Raw genomic sequence first — 18,606 nt, 5'->3', positions numbered from 1 at the left:
CATTTTCTTGCAGCTGCAACAGAAACAGAAGCCTGAAATCCTGCACCACCAGGTTCAAGAACAGCTATGTCCCTTCAACCATTTGGTTTTTAAACCAACTCGCACAGGCTATCATTACCTCGGTATAGTAACAAGACAACTTTGAACAACAATGGACCTTTTTTTGCTTCTTTAATGCTATGTGCCTGTGATGCTGTAATCATAAGCATATAACATCAGATAAACATCATTCAGTGATGTTTTTCACTGAGTTTTTCACTGTACTTGTGCATTTGACAAACTTGATTTTGTCCTGAGATGTTTTATAATGCTATCGTAAAAATATAAAATATTAAAGACAGCAAATTCACCAGCCCTAAACACTTAATTGTACATGCCTCAACTGTAATTCTCTCAATATTGCAAATACAATGCCATGCTTTAAATATACAATAGGTTTTACCTTACAATCTTAAATGCACAGTAAAATATTTATTTTACCTCCGCAAAATGTTTTAGTTATGCATTTTCCTCCTTACTTGCTGCATCCCCATCCTTCAGCACAACAAGCTGCTTTGCCACTTATTGCTGTTCACTGTTGCTGAGCTTCAATAAGAGACACTAGGATCAGGGTATTACATGTCAGAGATCACAAGATTCTGATGGACAGCCTAAAGTACCCGATGAATGCTGATGCTTTAAAAGCTGACTACAAAAGCCAGATTAATAGCACATTGAGATGTTCTCAATATCTATATTAATGGAATGTACTGTGCAGAAGCAAACTAACACAAGAATTAAGATAGATCATTTAAGGCATCTTCATATTCTTTTATTTACCTCAGGCATGCATGTACTTTTCCTCTCCTTACATGTTTTAATGCTATTTTGGTTCCCATTAAACTCTAGCAACAAATTGAAAAAAAACTTAACATTCCCTTTGTCCTATCCACCTTCTTTTCTCACCTTCTTTGCAACTGGAAACTAACTAGCTCTCTCTCTCATAATACTGATCAAGGGCCTTCATAAAAACTGTTTCTCTTTGCAGATGTTGGCTGCCTTGCTGAGCATTTCCTGCGTTATTTTGGTAAGGAATATCTTAAATCTACCAGATTATTTAATTTTTAAAACTTTGCTGTAAGTAGATATTAGATATCAATAGAGAAACATTTCTCAGACGGACATACTAAATACAACTTTAGATGTTCCTTGTTGAATTTTCTAATAGACAATTTCTTCTAACCACAAATAGGAACCTGTTCCGTGTGGTACTGCATTATTCACATATACAGGTTTCTTCACTCACCCTTTATATACGATAGCTTACCTTACCCATTATTTTACGCCCATTCATTGCAGCCAATGCAGCTGCTGCATCTCTATGCTCAAAGAATTCCACAAAGCAATATGGATCATTGCTTGAATGCTGCAAAACAGAAAATCCAACAGAAGAGTTCACCCTTCTGCTTGCGGTTTGCTGAGAAGAAAAATTCATGAAAACTTAGTACAAAAGAAAGCAAATGAAATACTTACAGATCTATATTAAAGCCTTTAACTTTTTTTTTTAGCCAATCTGTCCATAAACAAAAACAATTTAAAAGGAAATTACTAAACTTAACATTAAAAAAAAAGGTAATACAGGGCTTCCCCGGGTTTGCGTAATGAAATTTTATTCGGCCCTAAGAATCATTAATCTAAAAAAATGCTATCCTGATGGGTAACATCCAAAGTCAATGCTTTGTGCCACAAAGAATATAAACATTGCGAGGGTTTAACTTTTCCAATTACTGGAATAGTGATTGCTTTTGCCTGCAATAAGGAATGAAGGTGACAACATTTCATCAATGAGGGGCTTTGTTCTGATCTGGGGAGAAAAAGATACGTATAACTACTACAACATGAATTGAAATTCTTCTTCAAAGCCATTTAACTGTAATCGGATTTCAGTTGAGTAGAGAGAGTCAACAAAAAGATGAAATGTGCTAAGTGAATAAATTTTTCTAGGCAACAGAGCTCTTGCTTAAGACAGGGAATGCATGACAGTAATTATGACTGCTAAAGTGGGCACTAAGGATCAATCCTGAACTGTGGTTTTATTAACATGAAGCACTCTTTCCAGAGTAGAAAAAATAGAAAATTAAACCTCAGTTACATGCTATTTTTGAAAACTAAGTTTAAAAAATTATGTAATCTGCAGGAAGATTAAATGAAATAAGTGTGATTAGCTACATTACCCATTATAAAATTAAATTCAGCATAGGAATAAATGGTCTAATATTGTTGGTTACAAAAATTAGCATGGCCGCCAAGTTAGGGACACTGCCTTTTCGGTTTTCTAAATTAAACTGGCAGCAAATTCAGTGTTGATATCAGCTCCAAAGGTCAAATAAAGTTTTAAAATTGGTGTAATTATTGAAAACTCGGGGATGCTAATTTACATGTTGCATATCATTACCTATTTAGATAAGATCTAACAGATGTCACTGAATGTCCTTGATGTAACAATATTTTTGGAAGAAAAAATCTAGCTCACCTTAATGCAATTAAAAACATGGGAAAGTAAATGAGATGACAAGCTGCATCAAAAGTTACAAGACCAGTGAGAAGCAAAGTGAATTGGTCCACATATCTTATTACGACCAGACGGGCATTTAAGAGACCCCACAAGGATCAGTACTTCGCAGCAATTTTATTTCAATTCTAAACCCAAGTATAGACGGATGCATGTTTTAAAAAAATCCTTCAGGATAATAAATCTGACCCAATGGTTGGAAAATAATGAAGAAAATGTATACGCTACAAAGATCTACACCACCAGTAAATTATGGAATAGCCTCAAATACTTGCCGCATTTACACTTGAGAAAGGTGGGAATAAAAAGAGTTTAACAGATACCAGTTAATCCCAATGCTCAATGTGCGTATTCCGCAATTTATAAGCCCCTTACAAATAAATGTTCCTGGAGATACTGTGATACAGTTGGCATACAATGTGACATTGCTCAAGTATCTGCAGTACAGGAAGCCAAGATAGCAAGCTATGGTAGCCTTGCAAATTCTTTAATCTGTGAAAAATGTTCCAAGGTAAATGAGAAATGATGGCAAATCACTCACTTTACAGATTTCACCCAGAGATTTTGCAGTAATTTGCTTTAGTTAACATGTGTCTTCATAAACCTTGCCATAGAGGGAGTACAAAGAAGGTTCACCAGATTGATTCCTGGGATGGCAGGACTTTCATATGAAGAAAGACTGGATGAACTGGGCTTGTACTCGTTGGAATTTAGAAGATTGAGGGGGGATCTGATTGAAACGTATAAAATCCTAAAGGGATTGGACAGGCTAGATGCAGGAAGATTGTTCCCAATGTTGGGCAAGTCCAGAACAAGGGGTCACAGTTTGAGGATAAAGGGGAAGCCTTTTAGGACCGAGATTAGGAAAAACTTCTTCACACAGAGTGGTGAATCTGTGGAATTCTTTGACACAGGAAGCAGTTGAGGCCAGTACATTGGCTATATTTAAGAGGGAGTTAGATATGGCCCTTGTGGCTACGGGGATCAGGGGGTATGGCGGGAAGGCTGGGGCGGGGTTCTGAGTTGGATGATCAGCCATGATCATAATAAATGGCGGTGCAGGCTCGAAGGGCCAAATGGCCTACTCCTGCACCTATCTTCTATGTTTCTATTATTAATCAACAATTGCTTTTAATGATGCTTTTAATTAAATGCTGACAGAGGATGCTTAGGATCTAAATCAGCATGACAATAAGGCTGCAACTCTCCTTTATCACACTAGGCCAGTGATGGTGAACCCATAGCAGGTGCAAAAATTTTGTTGGCACACATCTACCTCTTGCAATACTACCTCTCAAATTCTTTAAACCTTACTCATAATAAAAAGAAACACAAAGATTAAGTTATCTGCCAAATAAAGCAGTGAATTTTTTTTACAACTTGAGATCAGTGACATGTTTTCAAGGGAAACATCTCGCACTTGGGGCCAGCTAACAGTTGTGAGAACATGACATTGGCTGGCACATTTTGAAATCCTCGCAGATATGGTGTATGCATCTGCATTGGAATAGTAAATAGTTACAATAATACTATTTAGAAAGCATTTTTTCAATTTTTAAAAGATTAATATTAATAATTTCAAATGGGTTTTTTAAAATGTTTTATTCATTTAGCGATGTGCGTGGAATAGGGCCTTCTGGCCATTTGAGCCACGTTGCCCCATCAAACCTCAATAAACCCAATTAACCTAACCTAATCATGGGACAACTTGCAATAACCAATTATCCTGACTGGCACATCTTTGGACTGTAGTAAGAAACCAGAGGACCTGGAGAAAACCCAAGCATCCCATGGGGATTCAATCTGTTATACTTTTATTAATCGTAAAACAATAAATACATGTAAATAAGCAACAGGTCTAACATTTTTCCTTGAAAAATCCATATTTATTACTAATTAATCAAAGATAACCTCTGCTCAAAATTACCACAGCATAAGAGAGAATTTTTTTACATCACCAATTTCAGCATACACTCTCTAAAAGGTTCGCCACCCCTGCTCTAGGCAATGTAGTTCTCAATCTTTGGTATGGCCCACCAGCCATCCCACACCAAGAGAGAAGAAATTAAAGAGCGGTGAAAGGAAACAGGTTTGTTTGTCCCAGTTTATTTAAAAGAGCAATCCAGATAATTGCACTGCATCACATCTTCACATTTTGTCCTTGAATTACATAACTGCCTCTGCTTTAAAAAAAATCCTTGACGAAGTAACTTGAACACAACAAAATTTCTAATTTTTTTCATGAGACCAGAGGAAGTGCTTCACTATGAAGATGACCTAAAAATATAAAAACTTCTGCTTGAGGCCAATGCTTTGTTGGAAATGTTCCTAATACCTAATAACTTTCTTTTATATTTCTTAAGGCTTTCAAAAAAGCAAATTACAAAATAAAACTCAGTGCCACTCATTATAGCTGGTGATAATTTCCCTGAATTCATTATCTTTTCTAAATATAATTGGTGTAATACTGCCCAGGCTTGCATATCTAGACAGCTAGGATGCAATATCCATGGTCAACTCTGACCAACGGAAGCCCTCGCCTCACTCCATCACAAATTATAACCAATTCTGCTGAAGTACATTATAGCACACACCTTTGTTGATGCAGCATAAGCTAAACACAGTAGTTCTAAATGCAGTAACCAACACCTTAGATAAACTCATCCTGACTGTAGTTCGTAAATTCAATTCAGTTAACCCAGGCTCATATTCCCATGTGGTACAGGTGCACATTCCTTTATCCGAAATTCTGAAATCCAAAAAGCTCCGAAAACCGAAGTTTTTTTTGCCAACAGCTGACGTCACTCAGGTGTGACATGGCAGCACTAGCAGAAGCCGCCAGACACCAGTTGTGGCTCAGCGCTCATACTGGTTACACGTGCATTTGTTGTCCACTGCTATTTTGTGTTCACTGTCAACTTAGTGTTTAATTTCACTGTGAAAATGCAAAAAAAGTTGCAGATACCCCTATGGGTAACAATGAGAAAAGAGAAGGAAGCATCTATCATTATCAATAACATAAGAAGTGGAGTTATTGCAGAAGCTTGATCGTGGTGTGTGTATGTGCGGCGTCTTACTGAAGAAAATAGTGTCGGAACTACCACTGTATATGATTTAAATAAACAGAAAGACAAGTTACTGAAGTTTTATAGTGACAGTGACGTTCTACATTTATTCCAATAAGTCATTTACCATGTGTTTGATTCCATTCATTTGAAGCTGTATATTTTTATGTTTTATTGAATGTTTTTGTTGGAAATAAAATTGCTTCTTGTCATTATTCCCTAAACGATACAGTATAACAATTATTTACATTGTATTAGGTATTATAAGTAATCTAGAGATGATTTAAAGTATATGGAAGGATGTGCATAGGTTTGGTGCGCCGCTGGGTCTTAAAGTCCACCGCATGAGACAGGTTAAATAAGGGACTTGAGCATACGTGTTTTTTGGTATTGGTGGGGGGGGGGGTCCTGAAATCCAAAAAATTCTGAATTCCGAAATGCAACTGGCCCCCAAGGGTGTTGGATAAGGGATTATGGACCTGTACTGAGTTCTGCAATGACAATAATAGCATTATTCAGGCTAGGGTGATAAACTAAATCCTCAAGTCTCTCAAAGGTTCAATGCGCAGGTGGAATTACAGAAAAGCTCCCCAGTACTTGGGTATTTATTGCTCAACAAACATCTAAAATAACTGCTTTGATTAGTTATTTCATTGGGATTTGGTTCTCCACAAAGTATTTGCAGTGTTTCCCTACAGTACAATACTGATTATGCCTCAAGTACCTCTTCACTGGCTATGAGGAAGACCAAGAAAAAATTCATACAAGTGTATTTGTTCTTTAGCACATGAAAATATTCTCTCTGCAAAAATGCACTTCTGCTTGATTACAAAAAAAAATGGAATGTGTTTAAAATTAATCCACAACAAAGATGCAGCTCAATGTCTGCATGTACTCATCCTAACCTAAAAGCCAGGAAACCTTTTTGGGAGGGATGGATGAGAGTGCAGAAGCAAAACAGATGGTGTTGGATTGCAAATTTATAAGGCCTAACATAATCACTTCATTTCATAATAATGCCATTCTAAAAAATTCCTGTCTACCTTTGTGTTATCTTCACTACAGACGTTTTTGCTCATACTGTGCTGAAGGACCAAATTGGAAAAAATACTTCAAACAGACTGGGTGGCTGCATAATATTTTAAAGTTAAATGCACCAATGTAGTACTGATTAAATACAAAATCTCCACTTTCTCACTATCAGCTCCATCTTCTATCTAATTACCAGCATCAATGTTGGGGATGGGGGCGGGGGGGGGGGTTCATGTCAGATTGTACAAGCACTTCAGAAACAATTTTAGATTATGTTGTCCACATTGGTCTACATCTCAACAGCAAGAATTCTGTGTCATTTTTCTGTTAATAATGAAGCATTTGTGCACCAACAATAACTATTTTGTATTTGGTAAAGTGCAGTCAGTTCTTTATATTGTCTTTATGGAAATGGCACCAGTTATAATGAGCTAATGCACTCAAATTATTTACAAATAAAATATTTTACTGAGTAACTGAAGGTATATGTAGCACAAACTGCAATGTTTTTAATTAGAGCATCAGAAGTATCAAAAAAAGCCTGACATAGAATATTAAAACTGACTCAATTTGACCTGCTCCATCAAACATTAACATGAGAGTACAGAAATTTCTTAAATGTGAGGAATACAGGGGGAAATATGGGGACAGTTCAAGGAATCTTCATCCAATATACACTCTTCCAGCAAAAACTAAATGAAACAAGCTGAAAATGAAAAACTAAATGAAACAAGCTGTGGAGAGAATTCAGGATGACTTTTCATCACAATTTCTGATGAAAGATTAATGACCTGAAATATTAACTATTTCTCTTTTCAGATGCTGATTTAAAATAAATAGGAAAAAATGCTGGAAATACTCAGCACTGTCTTTTTGTGTATTTTTTTATTACTGCAGGAAGTGGTAACTGCGGACAAGTAATTTGTATGTCACATTCAAGTAAATATAGTACAGGTTGAGCACCTCTTATCCTAAATTCCAAAATCCAAAAACTTCAGAAATCCCAACAAATTTTTTAATATAATCACAGGCATGATGTCACAAATGGAAAATTCCACAAGATGCTGGGAAGGTTCTGGGGCGATGCACAGGTCTCTAAGACAGTTCTGAGAAGTGACTTCACATATGTAATGAATAGAAGTTAATGAAAAAATAGGAAAACACCACATAAAGCGGATCATGAAACAAGCAAAGATCGATCATGGCAAACTGAAAACTGAAGTCAATTGTGAATATTCAATAGGCTGGTTGCAGAAATTTAAGATAAAGCATGTCTTTACATTTCTAAAGTGTCTGCTGAGCACTAAAATCTCACGCCAAAACAAGTCAATGATGCCGATTGCTTTTATACCTTACATAAAACCTAAAAAAAGGTAAAATACAAATACAGTGTACTGTAACCTTTTAATCAAAACACAAAATTGTAGGTGAAGACTGAAAGTCTTGTTGTTGTTCAACAACTGATTCAGGTATTCTCTTGCTACTGTGCTGCCTTTGCACACATATTTTCATTATATTAGAGGTATATAATATTTTTTACTGTTAAGTACATATGTATGATGAACAAGTGTAAGGCAAAGACTGCTTACTGGTAGTATATAAATTCAGATTCAGAAATTATGGTGATCCCAAACTATCTCATTATATATACAAAATTCTGAAAAAAAAAATCCAAAATACTTCTGGCCCCAAGCATTTCAGATAAGGGTACTCAACCTGTATCAACTCTCACCTGCCACCATCATTTTATCATCCACTGATAACATCTATAATGTTACTAACACAATCATGCAGTTCTAGTTCACAAATGAAGAATTCAGAACAAATGCATATTTATCTTTTATTTGGAGATATAGTGTGGAACAGACTCTTCCAACCCAACGAGTCACGTTGCCCAGCAATGTTACTAGCATTGCCAGTTAGCACATGAAGACCTCTCCAAGATTATTGATCTTGAAGTCAGATATTAAACCTAAAATAAAATCATAGCCAATTTAACATTTTGTTTTCCACAAGGTAGAATATTGATCACATGTGCGATAGTAATGCGCTCTGTCTGGGCTTCTTCATTGGTGAAAGAATTTCAGGGATGAAAACAAACCCATGCTGTAAAACAGAAAGGATTATATAGTTCTTGGGACCGGCCATGTAACAATGCTGTCATCTTACCTCTGTAATCATTTTGCAACTTTTGCATGGACCGATCTGACTAAAAAGTTGAAGTATGAGGGCTTCTGTCACATCTCTAGAGAGGTTACCCACGTAGCTGGAAAACAATGACATCTTAATGTTACAACTACCTGCAACTTTCATGTTGGTATACCTTCCTGTAGCTTCAGAATTTATTTAATCCACAAGAATCATTTTGGCATTTTACAATGTTCCCGACTGAAATTTGTTATGTTTTAATCTTCTTTTCCACTGTTGTGTGCATCATCACCACATACTGTACCTCCGAATTTGAACCTTATTTTGGGAGTGGGGGGGAACAGGAAGACCCCAAAATAATCTGAGCTGGGCAACGGGATAATGGACCCTCATTTAATAAAATGCTGAAAATCACAGAAAAATAAAAAATCTATTTACACTAAACTGAATTTTCGTATTTCAAATGTAGCTTCACAACTAATATAATAGAACCAAAGATAGCAGTCTGGAAAGTGAGCAAAACAAACTTAGCTAACAAAAGCATTATGTAAGTGCATATACTCATATTTCCAGGGAAATCAGATACATGCCCGCAATAGCAGCGTGGCCAGATTTCCATCCCAACAAGGAAATTGTTAATGATCAAACTCAAGTACTTTTACTAAGCGAATATGAAAGTAAATAAAGCAAGTTTTACAGGTAGAGAAGGGATGAACTCTTAGGCCATTAAGAGATGGGTACATTTCTACACTTAAAGTCTGGAAAAAAAAAGACGAGGCAAAATGAATACCAGTAAACGGTTAAATTTTCAATTTTACTGAAAACAATGACACGCCACGTTAAGACTGAGGGAAAGTCTCCCCATTTGCTGCACTGTTGCACTCAAGGAGAGGGCAGGAAAGTTTTCCCTCACCCCCCACACGCTCCCCTCGGCCTCTCCGGGAGGCTGATATCCGGCACCTCCCGATCGCGGTCTGGGCCAGCCGCCGACTCTGATCGCGGTCTCTCCGGCGTCCACTAATCACTCCAAACAGGTGGCCGGTATCCCCGCACCCAAAGGCCCCGGATCGCCCGTCGCCCGGTTTCCTCATGGGAGAAGGAAGAGAGGGAGGGAGGAGCGGACGAAAACGAGAGGGAAACCCGGCTCCTCGCCATCTTCAAGCCGCACGCACCCTCCTCTAAATTACGTTCAAGATACCCTTCCAAATGTCCAGACCTCTCAGCGACGGGAGGACAGCCGCCGTTTTTTTAATATTGGGAGGGGGGGGAACTTACAGAGTCCGCGGGTACGAGTCGTCGTCCATGTCTCACAAACCGGCGATCGCCGTCCCGCTACGCGCCGAGTGAGCTCAAAATGGCGGCGAGTGAGCGGTGAGTCAGCCCAGGCGCTGCGCATGCGCATGCGCCGCCGCCGCCGCGCTTCGCGACCTGTTGGCTCAGCAGCCGGGAACTCGAGTGTCCTGACCCCAGCCCACTCCCCCACACATGCCTGTGGGATTCTCTTCTTCAGTCACGTCTCTCACCGCCCAACTCCAGCCAAGCCTTCCTCAAAATCTCACTTCTCCAAGCCTATTGTGATCCACAGTTTCCTGCCTTCATTTTATCCCAATGAACTACAACTCCCAGGCGCGATGCCTGAGATTGGGACATCCCCCATCCCCCTCAAATAAAACCAGGAAACTGAAACGAAATAAGGAAATCAACCCCCCCCCCTTTTTTTTAAAAGAAATCCCGAGAAATGTTGCCACGACGAATTATTTTTTGAAAAGCACCATTGAAATGGAGTGAAAGAGGAAAACACTCAGAGGATCACGCAGTCTGTAAAAGAAGGGACAGAGTTCATATTTTACCACAAACTTTTCAACAGTTTTGGAATTCATCAGGTCCGACTTTTAAAAGTGTTCATATGCCTGGGAGGTGACTCTGTGCCCCCTTCTGCGGGCTCTACTCGATTCCAATGACAATTGCCATTGTGTTCTCGGTGTTAGAGAAACAAAGGGTTCTGCGACCAGCTGGTGAAGGCGAGAGGGTTTAAACGACAAATTATTACAGTGAAAAGAAAAAAGTCATAATGTTTGAAAATAGAGGAACAAATATTGGCAGAAAACAGAAAGGGAAATAGAGCAAATATTGGAAAATCAGCATAATGTCACATTCATGATAAATACTGAATCTCTAATAAAATCTAAACCAAAATACATGAGAATCACATTGCAAAACCATTAATGTTAATTATGCTGCCTTTACTGCTGAAACCTTACCAGCAGGCTTGCTGGCCTACTTTAAAAACAATTTAACATTATGAAGTGCACAAGTAAATGCAGCAGTTAGGAACTCTTAAATAAAGACAGAGAATTATGTCTGTGATCAATAGAAAGTGAGCTGAAATGTTAACTCTGTCTCTCCGTCCGTAGATGATACTTCACCTGCTGAATCCTCCCACCCCTTTCTGTTCCAAATTAAAATAGTGGTAGCTTCATCAGAAATAACTTGTTGACAGAACTATATCCAAAGCTTATGGGTAAAAATGGTTCACTGGTTCCATTTAGTATCAGAAAATGCATACAATATATAACCTGAAATTCTTATGCTCCACAGACATCCACGAAACAGAAGAAAAAGGAGAAGGAGGAGAAGATGGTGATGCGACGCAGCTTGCAGTGGCCACTCCGGTGAATTATATCTGTTATCTGTCAAGTAGGGTGCCGTGCACAATCCTATTTGGATGGAGACAGACGTGAGAGCACGGAGGAACATCTAGTGAAACTTCTGAAATGCCTGTTTCGCTGCTGCTGCTACTGTGTAATCTGAAATCTCCAGAGGGGAAGGCCCCGAGTCCTCGGCTTTGCTTGTTGCCCGGGGTGGGGTCGAAGCGCTCGGCAGAGATGGTGCTTGGTGTCGGAGGGCTGATCGGAGGCTCGAAGTTTTCGGACGGACTCAGAGTCAGGTGCTTCCAATGCATCGGCAAGTTTGCGGCGCTTGGGGGTTTATGGCAGGGAGAGATGACGGGGCTATCAGGACTTGAGACTATTTTATACCGTGCCCATGGTCTGCTCTTTATCAAATTACGGTATTGCTTTGCACTGTTGTAACTATATGTTATAATTATGTGGTTTTGTCAGTTTTAGTCTTGGTTTGTCCTGTGTTTCTGTGATATCTTTCTGGAGGAACATTGTATCATTTTTTAATGCAGGCATTTCTAAATGACAATAAACGAGGACTGAGTGTCCTCATAATCTAAAAAAACCCCAGAGAATTACTGACAGAAAAAAAGTCAGAACCCCAAAGCCTCCCCCCCCCGCACAAGCAGCAGCAAAGGCATCAACCCTCCTCTCCCCCACTTATTCTAGCAAGAAGTATCACTCCCACCACCCACCAAGCAAGCAAACAGCAAAGACTCCAAAGAGAGACCATGATCTGCAGTCCAACAAATACTACGAGAAAGTGTTAGCTTATGTGGACAACCTGTGACTCTGTTAAAACTAATTAGGAATGATGACTCTCATCATCAATCATTTTTGTGATATGGATTCACAAGTTCAGAAACCTGGCAAAAACTGATCATTGTTTAAAATAACTCAGGCAAAAGTTGGAATGCAGAAGAGCCACTCGATGTACAGTAAGGCAGTAAGACGTATAGGAGGCATTACCAAGGTGACCGTGAGATCTTGCTTGGATCAGTTTCCATTTCTGATTCTTCGGCAGGAGCTGTTGTGTGGCTCGTATCCTGTTCTACAGATTCCTTCTTCTCCAGCCCCTTACCTTTCTTACCCACATTGCTTTTCCTATCACCTTCCAGCTGTCCTCCTTCCCCTCCCCACACCTGTTTATTCTGTCATCTTCCTCCTTTCTTTCCAGTCCTGGTGAAGGGTCTCAACCCAACTTATCATCTGTATATTTACTTCCATAGATGCTGCCTGAGCTGCTGAGCTGCTCCAGCATTTTGTGTGTGTTCTTTGGATTTCCAGCATCTGCAGAATTTCTGGTGTTTATGAGATGACACTCTATAGGTTGGGATTGCAAATGGAGAGCTGAAAACTACCTGCCAGAAACAACTTCAATGGCCCAGCCCTCAATGTTCTTAAAGTCAACTCAAGGTTGGCTTTCATCAAGCAGCTACCAAACGGAAAGTGTTCACTTATGTGGACAATATGGGACTCTCTGTTAAAACTAATTAGCAAATGATGACTCCCATCATCAATCATTTTTGTAATATGGACTCCGTAGTTCAGAAATATGGCAAAAAACTTGTTTAAAATAAATCAAATCAGGTTTCACTGTGATGACAGGAACTTTCTTATGATGTCTCCAAGGAGGAAGTGCCAATTCTCCTGAGAGAGCGAGTTTGTTCGAGATGCCCTTCACGGAAGGTTGGACTGTGGCTGGTGTCCTTCACGCAGAATATGGGTTCGGCACGTGATTAGAGCAACACGCTTGACTACTCCAGAGATGAGCTCCAATGTTTATGTGCATGTTGGACTGGTTTAACTGTAATGGCCCTTTTACTTTCTTTTCCTGTAGCTGTAAATTTGGTAAACTTATTTCTTTATAATTTAATGCCTGTGTAAAATCTGTTAATTTTCTGGCAAACAATAATTTTGCATGGAGCAATATTTATACAGCATTCACAACTATCAATGTTCTTTCATTGGAGCATTGCAATTGTCCTGTTTCGTTGTACCCTAAGTCATACCGTCCCTAGATATATATCGTTTACGAAAGGTGGCCTTCTCACTGCTAAATCACATGGCTGTTAGCAGAGTTAGCTAACGAGCCAAGTTTGAATATGAGCCTGGTGAGAGGGTCACATACTGTAAACATTGTCAGTACCTTCCCATTGTTTGGCTTTAATGTTAAAAGGAGCAAGACAACTCCAGCTCTTGAATTTTTTACATTCATCCCTGCAGAAACATTCTTTCACTGGTAATTTATTATCTCATTCTTTTCCTTGCTTATTTCATCCAGTTTAATTTGCTACCTAAGACTGAGGTTACAATAGGGTATTCCAAGTTTTGTTTTTACTTATTCAATTTTTGAGATCACAACATAGCAGGCGTTCTTTCTGTATTTAGAGATATGGCACGGAACAGGCCCTTCCGGCCCAGCAACCCACCGATTTAACTCTACCCTAGTCACAGAACAAATGACAACGACCAATCCTCGAGGAGCAATGCCTCCGAAAGGCGGCACCCATCACTAAGAACATTCCTTCTTCTCATTGCTAACATCAGGAAGCAGGTACAGGAGTTTGAAGGCACACACTCAACGATTCAGGAACAGCTTCTTTGTTCTGCTGTCCGACTTCTGAATGCACTTTGAACCCATGAACACTACCTCACTGTTTTTTTTATTTCTACTTTTGCACTACTTATTTAATTTAACTATTTAATATACAAATATACTTAATGTAATTCACTTTTATCTTTAATAATATGTATTGCAATGCACTGCCCCGCAAAGACAACAAATTTCACGACATATGCTAGTGGTATTAAACCTCATTCTGATTAATATTACTAACCAGTACGTCTTCTGACTGTGGGGTGAAACCTGAGCACTTGAAGAAAACCCACGCAGTCACGGGGAGAACTTACGAACTCTTTACAGACAGCAGTGGGGACATCTCTAATTCTTGAACCAGTGGTTGTGAGCACAATCTTGTGCTGCTGCACGTTTCAAGTGAATGTACTCTCACGACGTTGTAGGAGTTCCAGGATGTGGAGCCGATCAGAATAAGGTGCGACTTGGAATATCCTCCCTTCATCCATGCCTTGAGCTTCTTGAAGGTCACGGGTTTGTGCGGTGTTGTCAGTGAGCAGCCAAGATCGGAGGGAGGAGAGATTGATGGGATGCCAATTCTGCATCATGATGAACTTTGAGAGTTCTTGGAGCTGCGCTCATTTAGACAAGTGCAGAATACTCCAGTACCCTCCTGACTTATTCCTCGTGGGTGTCAGGAGGTGAGTCATGATGAGAGAAAATCTGCAGATGCTGGAAATCCAAGCAACAGACCCTCCAGTTCTGATAAAGGGACTCAGCCTGAAATATCAACTGTTTACTCTTCTCCCTAGATGCTGCCTGGCCTGCTGAGTTTCTCCAGCATTTTGTGTGTGTTCCTAGGAGGTGAGTCATTTCACTCAGGATGCCCGGTTTCTCCTCTGGCCACGGTACTTATATGACGAGTGTAGTTTAGCTTTGATCAGTAGCAAATGCAAAAATGTTGATGGGGGCGGGTGTTGGGTATACTCATCTATGATAATGCTACTGACTGTCAAGCGTAGCTGTTTAAATTCCCTCTTGTTGGAGATGGTCATTGTAAAAAGTAAGAGATCTTCCTTATTACGCTTACACTATCTGCCCATGAATGAATATCGTGCAAGCCTTGCTTCGTATTGGCTTCACTTGTTAAGAATCTGCAAATGATTAGATTATCCTCAGCATTTCTGGATGAATGTGAATGTGGATGTCTCTGTATTTCCTTTAGCATTCACATTTAGGGGTGTATGGGGTGTCCAGGGAGGGGAAGCACCTCTGGTGGCGTGCTTGTCGTGCTCTGCCCAGGGGCAGCTCGTTCACCTTGGATCCCCACCTGCTGCCCAGCTCTCACCTGAGGCTCCAAGTAACTGTTTGCATGTGACAGCGGCCACACTCCCGTATACCGCTTTGACTGGCCGACTACACCAGGTGTGGGCAGCTAGAAATCTCCAACCCTGGTTAGATAATGATATGCCTACCCCAGCATGCAAAGACAGTTCCGGCAGACTGGGTGGATGAGATCAACGACAAGATCCAAAGGCTAAGGAGGTGGTGCTGCAACGCACCGTGGAGAGCGAAGGCACGACAGGTCACTGCAGTTGAAGAAGTCTCCAATCATGACGGTTTTTCATACCATTGGACCAAGATTTTTGATGCTGGGAGAGTGGAACTGCTCCAGCTCAATAGTTTTTCCACTATAAAACTCCTCCTGCACAGGTTTTACGTCATCATCGGAAACGATGGACAACCAACACACGTTTAGCGTCTTATCATTGAGAATTGGATTGTTGTTAGAGCCTTCTCTTCTCAGTGGCTGTTTACTTGCAGACCTTCAATCCTAACCACAACTTCTTAAAAAGTGAAAGGATGTCTCGACTCATTTTTCACTCCCAGCTAATTGTAATATAGGACATACAGTGTCAACGAGTACGTTTTTATTATGCCACTCAGTTTCACAAGCAGTATGAAGCTTCCATTGTGAAGGTTAATCGTCTCTTTGGCACTATTCAAAGTTATTTCAAAGATTCAAGTTTCAAAATACATTTATTATTATCAAAGTACATATACAGAATACAACTTTGAGATTCATCTTCCCACAGGCTGCCACTAAACAAAGAAACACCATGAAACCCGTTCAAGAAAACGTCACACACCCAATTCGCGATAAAAGAACAAATTGCACAAACAGCATAGTGCAAATACAACACACAGAAGATATATCTCAAACAGCAAGCCAGGAGTCCAGCAGTATTCAGTTTGGTAGAGTTCAGCAACTCCACATTGGTAGAGTTGGCCCACTGCAGGTCTCAGAGCAAACTATTCTTCACTGAAGCACCCAAAACTTCATCGATCATCCCGATCAAACTGCTCAAGAACGGCAAAAAAAGTCACTTTCACTACTGTCACAAAATTAGGTTGATATGATTTCGAAATGAAGAATGCTTCCAGCTGTGTTCTGTTCAGGCTGGAGATCCTTCCTTTCTTTTCTGACAACTCCACTTCCCACAGCTTTAAAAGCAAAGTTAGCAACATTGGCAAGCAGGAAAATTGACCAAGCAAACCTGAGCCAGAGTTGTCAGCCTCAGATAACACACCTTAACAGACAGTAAACGAGCTTGGTATAGCAAACGCAGACAGATTGGAATGGCAGAATGTGCCAGCAGCCCCCAAACAATGAATGACAGTTCACGATGCAAGAGGCTCACAGGGCTTGTGATTCGCTGAGGAGCTCTACCCGTTGGAGAGAAACAACATAATATTATTTTCATTTTGTTTCTTGTCCAGGTGATTTTTGCTGTCACCTGTGCTTTGTTCTACCTTTTACGTGGCCTTTTCTCAATATCTTCTCATCGCAGCAGTTTCTTTCAATGTGTTGGTTACCAGGGCCGGACTTTAGGCAGGGCTAGGCTGGGCTGCAGCCCAGGGGCCCGAGCTGCAGAGGGGCCCGAAATAGGTATCTATCATCATGGCGGACAAAAAAAAATACGAGAGTGGAGCACAGAAAAGAAGAAAGAAATAAGAAAAAGAGGACCGTGAGAAAGAAGCATTAAAAAAGACATTGAAATTGACAGAATTTTTTAAACCTGATCTCGATGATGCAGCAGTACCATCGCTCTTGTCACAGCCTGAGACCGGTGGACAAATGGAGACTTGTTCAACAGCTGGCACTAGCACCAGCGTTAGCACAGGACCACCATCCTTGCCACAGTCAGTAGCTAACGTTGAAGAGGCAGAGGGCATAACTTTGGGATTTACGACTACAGAGGCCTCCAAACAACCAAGTCGGGCCGCCATTAACGTTAACATTACCGCTACTGAGGATCCTTACAGCACTGATCCTGCTCGCTGGGGAAAGGAAATGTTAGATGATTCAGTCCGAGCATACTGGGCTAAGAAAGGGCCAGAGTCCTGCCAGAATAAGGATGTGGATATCAAAGCTTTGGAACGAGTATACACACAGCAGAGACGTTTTTTCTCCAAATTTCACTTCAAACGCTAGCTCAAAAATGGTGAGTACATATCAAGGCAATGGCTCTTATATTCCCCTTCCACCGGCTGTGTGTTTTGTTTTGCATGCCTCATCTTCAGTGATGGTGACTGTCAGTCCATCTTCCAAACTGGCTTTAGCCACTGGAAACATGCCACTGAGTGCATAGGAGAGCATGAAAATAGCGAACACCGCAGGAAAACGATACTGACCTATGTTACACTAGCATCTGACAGCAGAAAAATAGATACAGAACTGCAAAAACAGTTCAAGTCAGAGTGTGCCTACTGGACTGACGTATTGAGAAGAGTGTTGGTGTTTGTGAAGTTTTTGGTCAAGAGGGGACTGACTATCCAAGGCTCCAGTGACATATTTGGCAGGCCTGATAACGGCAAATACATAGGCTCAGATCCACAACAGGACAGGACTGGCTGAGCCATCTTACTCTGATGTCACTTGAAAGTGATCTTGTTCAGAAACTGGATTTTAGTGATCTGATCAAGGACTTTGCTGCAAAGAAATCCAGAAGACGTAGGCTTTAATTTTGAAAAACAAGCATCTGACTTTGTAAATATCTAGGCTTGTGTGTCAGTGCTGTTCCTGTTTTTGTGGCAATAGGCTAATAGTTGACTGTTTACAAACCTAGTAAGTAATAAGTGGTCTTTACTCTGCAAGCTACACAGTATAGCAATAGGTTAGTATGTGCTAGATCTCACTTTACAAGAAGATTGTTGGAGTATTGTCAAGTTTCCTAGCTTACCATAGTGCCATCTCTCCTGGCCTTTTTGTCTCTCATTTCCATTTTACCATAGAAACCATAGAAACTACAGCACAGAAACAGGCCCTTTGGCCCTTCTTGGCTGTGCCAAACCATTTTCTGCCTAGTCCCACTGACCTGCACACGGACCATATCCCTCCATACACCTCCCATCCATGTATCTGTCCAATTTATTCTTAAACGTTAAAAAAGAACCCGCATTTACCACCTCGTCTGGCAGCTCATTCCATACTCCCACCACTCTCTGTATGAAGAAGTCCCCCCTAATGTTCCCTTTAAACTTTTCCCC

The 18,606-nt window shown here is 40.3% G+C and overlaps 1 protein-coding gene across 3 annotated transcripts in view; it reads right to left on the bottom strand.

Annotated features, from left to right (window-relative positions):
* tial1 (TIA1 cytotoxic granule-associated RNA binding protein-like 1) overlaps nt 1-10,220 on the bottom strand; it is a 35,668-nt gene extending 25,448 nt beyond the window's left edge. Inside the window, exons 1-3 of one of the 3 annotated variants that reach the window (XM_063071930.1) lie at nt 10,072-10,220; nt 8,818-8,914; nt 1,307-1,456 (exon numbers count right to left, since the gene is read on the bottom strand). In XM_063071930.1, the coding sequence (XP_062928000.1) occupies nt 1,307-1,456; nt 8,818-8,914; nt 10,072-10,100 (276 nt within the window). In that variant the 5' untranslated portion in view covers nt 10,101-10,220. Of the gene's footprint in view, nt 1-1,306; nt 1,457-1,512; nt 1,553-8,817; nt 8,915-10,071 lie in introns of those variants that run through there. The other 2 variants (XM_063071931.1, XM_063071932.1) reach the window with 2 other exon arrangements.
* Between the last annotated feature and the right edge of the window lie 8,386 nt (nt 10,221-18,606).

This window comes from Mobula hypostoma, chromosome 19, assembly GCF_963921235.1.
Source record: "Mobula hypostoma chromosome 19, sMobHyp1.1, whole genome shotgun sequence".
NCBI lineage: Eukaryota > Metazoa > Chordata > Chondrichthyes > Myliobatiformes > Myliobatidae > Mobula > Mobula hypostoma.
This window is presented reverse-complemented; position numbering and strand designations above follow the sequence as displayed.